Here is an 11,376-nt window from a genome sequence, read left to right as displayed (position 1 = left end):
TCTTTATGAGAGCATCATCATGGGTACAGGTGTAGTTACAGAGGCTGCACCAGCTCTTTATGAGAGCATCATCATGGGTACAGGTGTAGTTACAGAGAAAGCACCAGCTCCTTATGGGAGCATCATCATGGGTACAGGTGTAGTTACAGAGGCTGCACCAGCTCTTTATGAGAGCATCATCATGGGTACAGGTGTAGTTACAGAGGAAGCACCAGCTCTTTATGGGAGCATCATCATGGGTACAGGTGTAGTTACAGAGGAAGCACCAGCTCTTTATGGGAGGGTCGGCATGGGTACAGGTGTAGGTACAGAGGCTGCACCAGCTCTTTATGAGAGCATCATCATGGGCACAGGTGTAGTTACAGAGGAAGCACCAGCTCTTTATGGGAGCATCATCATGGGTACAGGTGTAGTTACAGAGGCTGCACCAGCTCTTTATGGGAGCGTCATCATGGGTACAGGTGTAGTTACAGAGGAAGCACCAGCTCTTTATGGGAGCATCATCATGGGTACAGGTGTAGTTACAGAGGAAGCACCAGCTCTTTATGGGAGCATCGGCATGGGTACAGGTGTAGTTACAGAGGCTGCACCAGCTCTTTATGGGAGCATCATCATGGGTACAGGTGTAGTTACAGAGGAAGCACCAGCTCTTTATGGGAGCATCATCATGGGTACAGGTGTAGTTACAGAGGCTGCACCAGCTCTTTATGGGAGCATCATCATGGGTACAGGTGTAGTTACAGAGGAAGCACCAGCTCTTTATGGGAGCATCATCATGGGTACAGGTGTAGTTACAGAGGAAGCTCCAGCTCTTTATGGGAGCATCATCATGGGTACAGGTGTAGTTACAGAGGAAGCTCCAGCTCTTTATGGGAGCATCATCATGGGTACAGGTGTAGTTACAGAGGAAGCACCAGCTCTTTATGGGAGCATCATCATGGGTACAGGTGTAGTTACAGAGGCTGCTCCAGCTCTTTATGGGAGCATCATCATGGGTACAGGTGTAGTTACAGAGGCTGCACCAGCTCTTTATGGGAGCATCGGCATGGGTACAGGTGTAGGTACAGAGGCTGCTCCAGCTCTTTATGGGGGCATCATCATGGGTACAGGTGTAGTTACAGAGGCTGCACCAGCTCTTTATGGGAGCATCATCATGGGTACAGGTGTAGTTACAGAGGAAGCACCAGCTCTTTACGGGAGCATCATCATGGGTACAGGTGTAGTTACAGAGGAAGCACCAGCTCTTTATGGGAGCATCATCATGGGTACAGGTGTAGTTACAGAGGAAGCACCAGCTCTTTATGGGGGCATCATCATGGGTACAGGTGTAGTTACAGAGGAAGCACCAGCTCTTTATGGGAGCATCATCATGGGTACAGGTGTAGTTACAGAGGAAGCTCCAGCTCTTTATGGGAGCATCATCATGGGTACAGGTGTAGGTACAGAGGCTGCACCAGCTCTTTATGGGAGCATCATCATGGGTACAGGTGTAGTTACAGAGGAAGCACCAGCTCTTTATGGGAGCATCATCATGGGTACAGGTGTAGTTACAGAGGAAGCACCAGCTCTTTATGGGAGCATCATCATGGGTACAGGTGTAGTTACAGAGGAAGCACCAGCTCTTTATGGGAGCATCATCATGGGTACAGGTGTAGTTACAGAGGCTGCACCAGCTCTTTATGGGAGCATCATCATGGGTACAGGTGTAGTTACAGAGGCTGCACCAGCTCTTTATGGGAGCATCATCATGGGTACAGGTGTAGTTACAGAGGAAGCACCAGCTCTTTATGGGAGCATCATCATGGGTACAGGTGTAGTTACAGAGGAAGCTCCAGCTCTTTATGGGGGCATCATCATGGGTACAGGTGTAGTTACAGAGGAAGCACCAGCTCTTTATGGGAGCATCATCATGGGTACAGGTGTAGTTACAGAGGCTGCACCAGCTCTTTATGGGAGCATCATCATGGGTACAGGTGTAGTTACAGAGGCTGCACCAGCTCTTTATGGGAGCATCATCATGGGTACAGGTGTAGTTACAGAGGAAGCACCAGCTCTTTATGGGAGCATCATCATGGGTACAGGTGTAGTTACAGAGGAAGCACCAGCTCTTTATGGAGCATCATCATGGGTACAGGTGTAGTTACAGAGGAAGCTCCAGCTCTTTATGGGGGCATCATCATGGGTACAGGTGTAGTTACAGAGGAAGCACCAGCTCTTTATGGGAGCATCATCATGGGTACAGGTGTAGTTACAGAGGAAGCTCCAGCTCTTTATGGGAGCATCATCATGGGTACAGGTGTAGTTACAGAGGAAGCTCCAGCTCTTTATGGGAGCATCATCATGGGTACAGGTGTAGTTACAGAGGCTGCACCAGCTCTTTATGGGAGCATCATCATGGGTACAGGTGTAGTTACAGAGGCTGCTCCAGCTCTTTATGGGAGCGTCATCATGGGTACAGGTGTAGTTACAGAGGAAGCTCCAGCTCTTTATGGGAGCATCATCATGGGTACAGGTGTAGTTACAGAGGCTGCACCAGCTCTTTATGGGAGCATCATCATGGGTACAGGTGTAGTTACAGAGGAAGCACCAGCTCTTTATGGGAGCATCATCATGGGTACAGGTGTAGGTACAGAGGAAGCACCAGCTCTTTATGGGAGCATCATCATGGGTACAGGTGTAGTTACAGAGGTAGCTCCAGCTCTTTATGGGAGCATCATCATGGGTACAGGTGTAGTTACAGAGGAAGCTCCAGCTCTTTATGAGAGCATCATCATGGGTACAGGTGTAGTTACAGAGGAAGCACCAGCTCTTTATGGGAGCATCATCATGGGTACAGGTGTAGTTACAGAGGCTGCACCAGCTCTTTATGGGAGCATCATCATGGGTACAGGTGTAGTTACAGAGGAAGCTCCAGCTCTTTATGAGAGCATCATCATGGGTACAGGTGTAGTTACAGAGGAAGCACCAGCTCTTTATGGGAGCATCATCATGGGTACAGGTGTAGTTACAGAGGAAGCTCCAGCTCTTTATGGGAGCATCATCATGGGTACAGGTGTAGTTACAGAGGCTGCACCAGCTCTTTATGGGAGCATCATCATGGGTACAGGTGTAGTTACAGAGGAAGCACCAGCTCTTTATGGGAGCATCATCATGGGTACAGGTGTAGGTACAGAGGAAGCACCAGCTCTTTATGGGAGCATCATCATGGGTACAGGTGTAGTTACAGAGGTAGCTCCAGCTCTTTATGGGCGCATCATCATGGGTACAGGTGTAGTTACAGAGGAAGCTCCAGCTCTTTATGAGAGCATCATCATGGGTACAGGTGTAGTTACAGAGGAAGCACCAGCTCTTTATGGGAGCATCATCATGGGTACAGGTGTAGTTACAGAGGAAGCACCAGCTCTTTATGGGAGCATCATCATGGGTACAGGTGTAGTTACAGAGGAAGCTCCAGCTCTTTATGGGAGGGTCGGCATGGGTACAGGTGTAGTTACAGAGGAAGCTCCAGCTCTTTATGAGAGCATCATCATGGGTACAGGTGTAGTTACAGAGGCTGCTCCAGCTCTTTATGGGAGCATCATCATGGGTACAGGTGTAGTTACAGAGGCTGCTCCAGCTCTTTATGGGAGCATCATCATGGGTACAGGTGTAGTTACAGAGGAAGCCCTGTGGCGTGGCGTCCAGCAGGGCTTCCTCCTCCCAGCGTTATAGCAGCATTATACTCATTCAGGTACCTGAGAAGTGTTTAGGGTCGACACTCATACTGAAGGCACAGACGAAGACTTTTCCATCCAGCAAGGTGACTAAGATCCAGACCAGCGGGGCCAGCATGGCCCTCTGAAGCATGGCGGAGAACAGGTACCTGGAAGGAGGGACACGGCGGGTTTCAGTAGTCTTTACATGCCCGGCTGCGCTAAAACTCACACATCGAGGGTTAATAGAGGCGCACTAGTTAGGAGCGGTCGAGCCCGAACCGAACAGAGGTGGCGGGCGGGTTGTGTGAGCCGACTGACGAGGTGGGTTTGACTCCATCGTGTTCCGGTTCCTACGGGTAAGATGTCTCGCGGCTTAAGTGTGATTACTGCAGATTGAAAAGGAGCTCAAAGGACACACGACTGCAACCCAACACCTTCAAACGAGGCAGACGTACGCGTGGTGGTCTTGGAGTCCTCCCACGAGTCCTCCCACGCGTCCTCCCACGAGTCCTCCCACGCGTCCTCCCACGCGTCCTCCCGCGAGTCCTCCCGCGCGTCCTCCCGCGCGTCCTCCCACGAGTCCTCCCATGCGTCCTCCCACGAGTCCTCCCACGAGTCCTCCCACGCGTCCTCCCACGCGTCCTCCCGCGCGTCCTCCCGCGCGTCCTCCCACGCGTCCTCCCACGAGTCCTCCCACGCGTCCTCCCACGAGTCCTCCCACGAGTCCTCCCACGCGTCCTCCCACGCGTCCTCCCACGAGTCCTCCCGCGCGTCCTCCCACGCGTCCTCCCACGCGTCCTCCCACGAGTCCTCCCACGAGTCCTCCCACGCGTCCTCCCACGAGTCCTCCCACGAGTCCTCCCGCGCGTCCTCCCGCGCGTCCTCCCACGCGTCCTCCCACGAGTCCTCCCACGCGTCCTCCCACGAGTCCTCCCACGAGTCCTCCCACGCGTCCTCCCACGCGTCCTCCCACGCGTCCTCCCACGAGTCCTCCCACGCGTCCTCCCACGAGTCCTCCCACGCGTCCTCCCGCGAGTCCTCCCGCGCGTCCTCCCACGCGTCCTCCCACGCGTCCTGCCACGAGTCCTCCCACGCGTCCTCCCACGCGTCCTCCCACGAGTCCTCCCACGCGTCCTCCCACGCATCCTCCCACGAGTCCTCCCACGCGTCCTCCCACGCGTCCTCCCACGCGTCTCGTGTTCTGAAACGTGGATACAAAAAGATACAAACCAGATGAACAAACAACACAACAAAGCCTTTGAACTCACTTTACGATGGCGGGGTTTTTGGATCTGTTCCCCACGGGCCGCCTCCACTCATCCATCATGACCCCTGTATGCCGGTTCACCAGGATGCCCAGAAGGAGCAGGATGACCGGGGGGACCACCAGCACCCCCAGCGAGTACAGCCGGTTGTATTCGGGCAGGCAGGGGCAGTTGAAGTCGAAGCTGGTGTAGAGCTTGACGCTCACCAGCGCCAGGACCACACAGAGTCCGTTGGAGATGGACTCCGAGTTGGACTGGAAGTACTGCAGGACTAGCCTCACACACTCCATGGCTGGACATCGGTCGGTGGTCAAAGACGGAGTCAAGAGAGGGGATTCAACAAGGATGTGTCAATTACGTCGTAATGATGAATACAAAAACATCAGTTCAATGTAAGCGGAACCGGAAGGTGTGTAACATGGACACCATGCCGTCGTCTCCATAGAAACACAATGCACTGCAACGAGGGAAGGTCTGTGTTTGCATGGTGACAAATCCGAATTGTGCAATTCCCAACCAAAACTTGTTGTATTGTAGTTAACGATGAATACAACAAAACTAACCCAGTCCCGTTTTGAACACCCTACACCACAGTTCACTCTAGAGGGCGGTGCAGTCACCTGACGGTGCTGTGCAACACACAGTCTGCAGTCCCTGGAGCGTCCCCTTCCACGAGGAAACGCACAACAGGAGAAAGATCGATTCACACGTGAGACAGGTGGAGTAAGAAGACGCGTGGGACGTGACGCGTCATACTGTGGTCTACAACTATAAAATGCTGCAGTGTTGTGTGTTGCGGTGAAGTCGAATCTAAATCAGTTCACCTGACCAACAGCGCAGTGTAAAGACGAGAGATGGAGACGTACCTGAACTCTTCCTCGGTATAATTCACCTCTGCTCATGTACCAGCTGTGTTGTGTTGATCCTTTAAGGACACACACAACGCAGCTCAGCTGGTACATTCACAAGTAACCCCAGCGGGTTGGGGCGCTGTGTGCAACATGAGGTGCAGAGCAACACAACGCGTAGTAAAGAGGAACGGAATCGGTGAACTCACCAAGCCCAGGTGACGCAGACTGAGCAGCGCGCATGCGCACTGACGGGGAACCTGCCGCACGCCAGTCACGTGACCGCGCTGTCGGCCCACGCCCGGGAGAGCAGGCGGAGAGAAACAAAGGTGTGTTACCCTCCCAGTACAACGGCCTGGTCCGCTACTCCCACACCAGGCTGCAGAGCGGGACCGCATCAGACCTACCTCTGCTGCTGAGGCGACCACGGTGAGCCGCAGTCCTCCATGCTCACGGGCAAACACACGGCCTTCTGATCCTTGTTGTTGTTGTTGTTGTTGTTGGTTTAAGACAACAACTCATCCCTTCATGTCCACGTCACACAAGCCTTTGGAACTGCTCATGTCTTATGGCAACAGTGCTGCTGGGAGACGTGGTGCTGAGTTTCCCGCTTCCCCACAGCAGCCGCCTGAGGCCTGAGATGAGGGGCGACATCCGGGACAGGGAGGAACATGGTGAGAACGGGCAGTCAGAGGCCAGATCCATGCGAGGGCGGGGCCGAGGGATGTGAGCAGTAACCATGGCCACTGTAACTCCAGTTAATGGTCACGTCCATATGTGCTCATGAAACCCACCGCTGGGTTGGGTCGTTATACCACGGTAGTGTTTAGAAACACACCGTATTGTTTATAATCACACAATATTGTTTATAAACACACTGTATTGTTTATAAACACACGGTATTGTTTATAAACACACGGTATTGTGTATAAACACACGGTATTGTCTATAAACACACGGTATTGTGTATAATCACACAATATTGTTTATAAACACACTGTATTGTGTATAAACACACGGTATTGTTTATAAACACACGGTATTGTGTATAAACACACGGTATTGTTTATAAACACACGGTATTGTGTATAAACACACGGTATCGTCTATAAACACACGGTATCGTCTATAAACACACGGTATTGCGTAATAACACACGGTATTGTCTATAAACACACGGTATTGTGTATAAACACACGGTATTGTCTATAAACACACGGTATTGTTTAGAAACACACGAAATTGTTTATAAACACACCGTATTGTTTATAAACACACGGTATTGTTTATAAACACACGGTATTGTGTATAAACACAAGAAATGTTTTATAAGCACACCGTATTGTTTATAAACACACGGTGTAATGAATGAAAGATGTTATTATTTTGAAGGTCCTGCCACTTGTTTAACTTGACCTACGTGCAGTGCGTGTGACGTATACAGGAAGTTAGACGCTCATGTTAGTGTAACCGGTTATGTTCTTGCCCGGTGCGGGATTCGATATGGGGTGTACCGCACCACAAGGCGACGTCACTAACCGCTCGGCTAAAGGGTCAGACCCATTAGCTAGGGACTAACGTGTCTTATTAGTAGTTTACAGTCGTCACCCTCCCCGGAAGCGCGCCCTCGCGCTTTGTTCTTCCCGCGCTCCGAAGAGATTTCTGAAGATCTGCACACTTCCGGGTCCCACCGCTGCCACCAATGTAACCGGTTATTTTCTTGCCCGGTGCGGGATTCGATACGGGGTGTACTGCACCACAAGGCGACATCACTAACCGCTCGGCTGCAGGATCAGACCCTATTAGTAGTTTACATTAGGAATGTTGTATGATGAACGAACGCTAGTAGAAGCTACACAGTTAAGAACCTACGAAGTAGGTACGAATGTACCAATACGAATGTACGAATGTACCAATAACCTTTAAAATTGACACGGGGGCTGACGCTACTGTTATCAACCAAGGGACATTTAAAAAGCTGAAGCCAAACATAAAACTGGGACCTCCTGACACATGCTTCATAAGCCCAGGTGGAAACATCAGCTGCATAGGACAGTTTCAGGCCACAACCAACTACAAGGAGAAACAATACTCCTTTCCAGTGTATGTGATCAAGGGGAGAGGCAGCTGTCTGCTGAGTCGTCCAGAGGCAGTGGAGATGGGTCTAGTGAAGCGGATGGATGAGGTCAGTGGAGTTTTCGGCTCAAGTGGACTGCTGAAAACAGACCCAGTGAAAATAGCTCTGGTGGAGGATGCCCAGCCATACGCGGTGCATACAGCCAGACGGAGACCGCTGCCACTTGTACCACTGGTTAAGAAAGAACTGCAGCGCATGGAAAATGAGGGCATTATTGAAAAAGTGACTCAGCCCACAGAATGGTGCGCCGCTATGGTGCCGGTGCTGAAACCGAACAAGAAAGAGGTTCGCTGTTGCGCTGACCTCAGGAGGCTGAATCAAGTGGTGAAACGTGAGAAATACGTGCTGCCCACTATGGAGGAAATAATGCCAAGGCTCGCAGGGTCAAAGTTCTTCACAACGTTGGATGCAGCAAGTGGGTTTTACCAGATCCCCTTGCATGAAGACAGCAGGGGGCTCACCACTTTCATCACCCCATTTGGGAGGTATGCTTTCTGCCGCCTTCCATTTGGTATAACGAGTGCTCCAGAGATTTTCCAGAGAAAGATGGCGGAAACTCTGACCGGGCTAGAGGGCACAGAGGTGTACATGGATGACATCCTTATACATGGAGAGACTGAGGAAATCCATGACCGGCGCCTAGCAGAGGCGCTGGGGGTCATTGAAACAGCAGGTCTCAAACTGAACCTGTTGTGGTTACACCGCCCCGAGCTGCCTCCCCGGCACGTTCAAGCCACTCCCCCAGCTCGGACGTGACGGAAACATCCGAGCGCTCGGCTCGCGCTCTGAGGAGACGAGCGCTGCACTGCACCAGGTGTTTGCCATCATCCATCAGGCACACCTGCGGCAATCAGGCAGCCCTCTACAAGAAGCCTCCCAGAACGTCTCTCAGTGCTTCGACGTACTGAACCCTGCGGTAAAGTTCTGACAAGCCCTCCAGCGTTCCTTGCATTCTGTTTATTCCCCAGTGTCTTATCTTCGTGTCTCTGTTTCCTCCCAAGACTCTCCCTCCGCGATTTCCACGGCTCCCCGCGTCTCCCTCGTCCCCAGCGACCTTCACGTTTCTCCCCGGACCTCTCCTGCGATCTTGTCCCTCTATCTGGACCCCTCCTTTCGGACTCGACTTCTCGGACCTGGACTTTCTCGGACAACCCCTCTTGGATCACGGACTAGACTTTCTCGCCAGGTGCACGCACATTATTTCAACACCTCCTGGTCATTTACATACCGCACCACACATAGTTATACACGCAAACCACGGGACACCACACATAGTTTATTCACACATCCCACTAACGGAACGCCTTTTTTTCACCATACATTTCCCTCCCACAATAAAACCCCCCTTTGTATATTTTGAAGTCATCTCGTATCTGTCTGTCTTGGGTTTCGCCACACGGGTCAGGTTCTGGTGCGCGAGCATAACAGAACCAAGCGAAATGCAAGTTCAAACAGAAACAAGTCCGCTTCCTTGGTCACGTCATCGACGAGGCAGGCATCAGACCTGACCCGGACAAAGTGGCCGGAATAGAAAACTTTCCTCAGCCCCAGAACGTGACGGAACTCAAAGAGGTTCCTCGGGATGGTGAACTATTTGGCAAAATACGTCCCAGAGCTGTCCACTGTAGGTCAGCCGGTTTATGGACTGCTTAAAGCAACGACAGAGTGGCTGTGGGGACCTGCACAGAACACAGCATTCCAAGACCTTAAAGCAGCACTCGTCACCGCCCCGGTACTCACCTTTTATGACGTCACTAAGGCTACGGTGGTGTCAGCAGATGCCAGCAGCTACGGGCTGGGGGGCGTTCTGCTCCAGCAGCACGGGGAACACTGGAAGCCCGTGGCCTACTGCTCCCGACGGCTGAGTGACGCAGAGACAAGGTACGCACAGATCGAGAAAGAGTGCTTAGCCAGCGTCTGGGCATGTGAAAGGTTCGAGAAGTACTTGTTTGGGCTTGACAATTTCAGACTTGTCACCGATCATAAACCACTAGTGCCTCTCATGAACAGCAAAAACTTGGATAATGTGCCCATTAGGTGCCAGAGACTGTTAATGAGGCTGATGCGTTTCAATGCAGTGGCTGAATACGCACCAGGCAAAACGTTAGCTGTGGCTGACGCACTCTCCAGAGGCCCAGAGCAGTGCTACGGAGATGGTGCTTCTCATGATGATGTTGCGGCGCACATTGATGCCATCGTGTGCCAGGTGCCTGCCCCACCTCAAAGGATGCAGGAGATAAAACAGAGCACGGATGGGGATCTGCAGCTCCAGACAGTGCTGGGCTTCATCAGACACGGCTGGCCTGAGTATGTCGATAAAGTGCCGGAGACAGTCCGAGACTTTTATCAGGTGAGAGGGGAGTTATCTGAGGTAGATGGTTTAGTCATCAGAGGCAGTCGTATCGTCATTCCCACAGAGATGAGGGAGGTGATCTTAGAGAGAATACACGACGGGCACCAGGGGATAGTTAAGTGCAGAGAGAGAGCTAGCCAGTCAGTGTGGTGGCCCAAAATGACGGAGCACATTACAACAAAGATACAGCAATGTCAATTCTGCAGAGAACACAAGAACACACAGAGAAAAGAGCCTTTAATGTCAAGTGAGCTCCCATCCAGACCATGGCAGAAAGTTGGCATAGACCTGTGTGAGTACAAAAAGCAAAACTACTTGATAGTGTCTGACTATTATTCCAGGTTTTTGGAGATCCTAAATCTACCAACAACTACTAGCAGTCAGGTTGTAGCTAGGCTGAAGGCTACATTTGCACGTTTTGGTATCCCTGAAATTGTAGTTAGTGATAATGGGCCACAGCTAGTTTCAGAAGAGATGAGGAGGTTCAGTGAGGATTACGATTTCATCCATGTGACTTCAAGCCCACACTACCCCCCAGAGTAATGGACAGGCAGAGAGGGCTGTTCAGATAGCCGAAAGCATATTAAGGCAGGAAGACCCTCTCCTCGCCCTGTTGACATACAGAGCTACACCCTCTTCTTCCACTGGAGCCACTCCAGCGGAATTGCTCATGGGTAGGAGACTCAGAACCACCTTACCCACATTGCAGCATAACCTGAAACCGGCCTGGCCTAAAGAGGAACTGATCAAAACCGCTGACGCCGCAGCCAAATCGAGGCAGGCTTTCTACTACAACCGCAGGAACGGCGTGCGGACACTGCGCCCACTGAACTCGGGTGACGCAGTACTCACCAGACTTGATGGACAGAAAACATGGACAATGCCAGCAGTTGTTCAGAGTCAGAGCGCCACTCCCAGATCCTACATAGTAGAGACAGCTCAAGGTGAACATTACAGAAGGAACAGGAGCCACCTGTTGGCCACACCCAAAACACTCACCTTTGTCAGCAGGGATCCTGACCATGTCACTCCAGGGGAGAGTGGAAACACGGATGAGTCCCGAGCAGCAGAAATGCCA

General features: G+C 51.8%; 1 protein-coding gene across 1 annotated transcript in view; it reads right to left on the bottom strand.

The window, feature by feature from the left end:
- The window catches only part of calhm3 (calcium homeostasis modulator 3), a 16,610-nt gene extending 11,360 nt beyond the window's left edge, over window positions 1–5,250 (bottom strand). The window contains exons 1-2 of the mRNA XM_056292363.1: window positions 4,964–5,250; window positions 3,735–3,862 (exon numbers count right to left, since the gene is read on the bottom strand). Coding sequence (XP_056148338.1) covers window positions 3,735–3,862; window positions 4,964–5,250 — 415 coding nt within the window. The remainder of the gene's footprint in view (window positions 1–3,734; window positions 3,863–4,963) is intronic.
- Window positions 5,251–11,376: the final 6,126 nt, after the last annotated feature.

This window comes from Lampris incognitus, chromosome 13 (genome assembly GCF_029633865.1).
Source record: "Lampris incognitus isolate fLamInc1 chromosome 13, fLamInc1.hap2, whole genome shotgun sequence".
In the NCBI taxonomy this organism is placed as follows: domain Eukaryota; kingdom Metazoa; phylum Chordata; class Actinopteri; order Lampriformes; family Lampridae; genus Lampris; species Lampris incognitus.
Note: the sequence above shows the minus strand (reverse complement) of the source record. Positions and strands in the feature narration are given on the sequence as shown.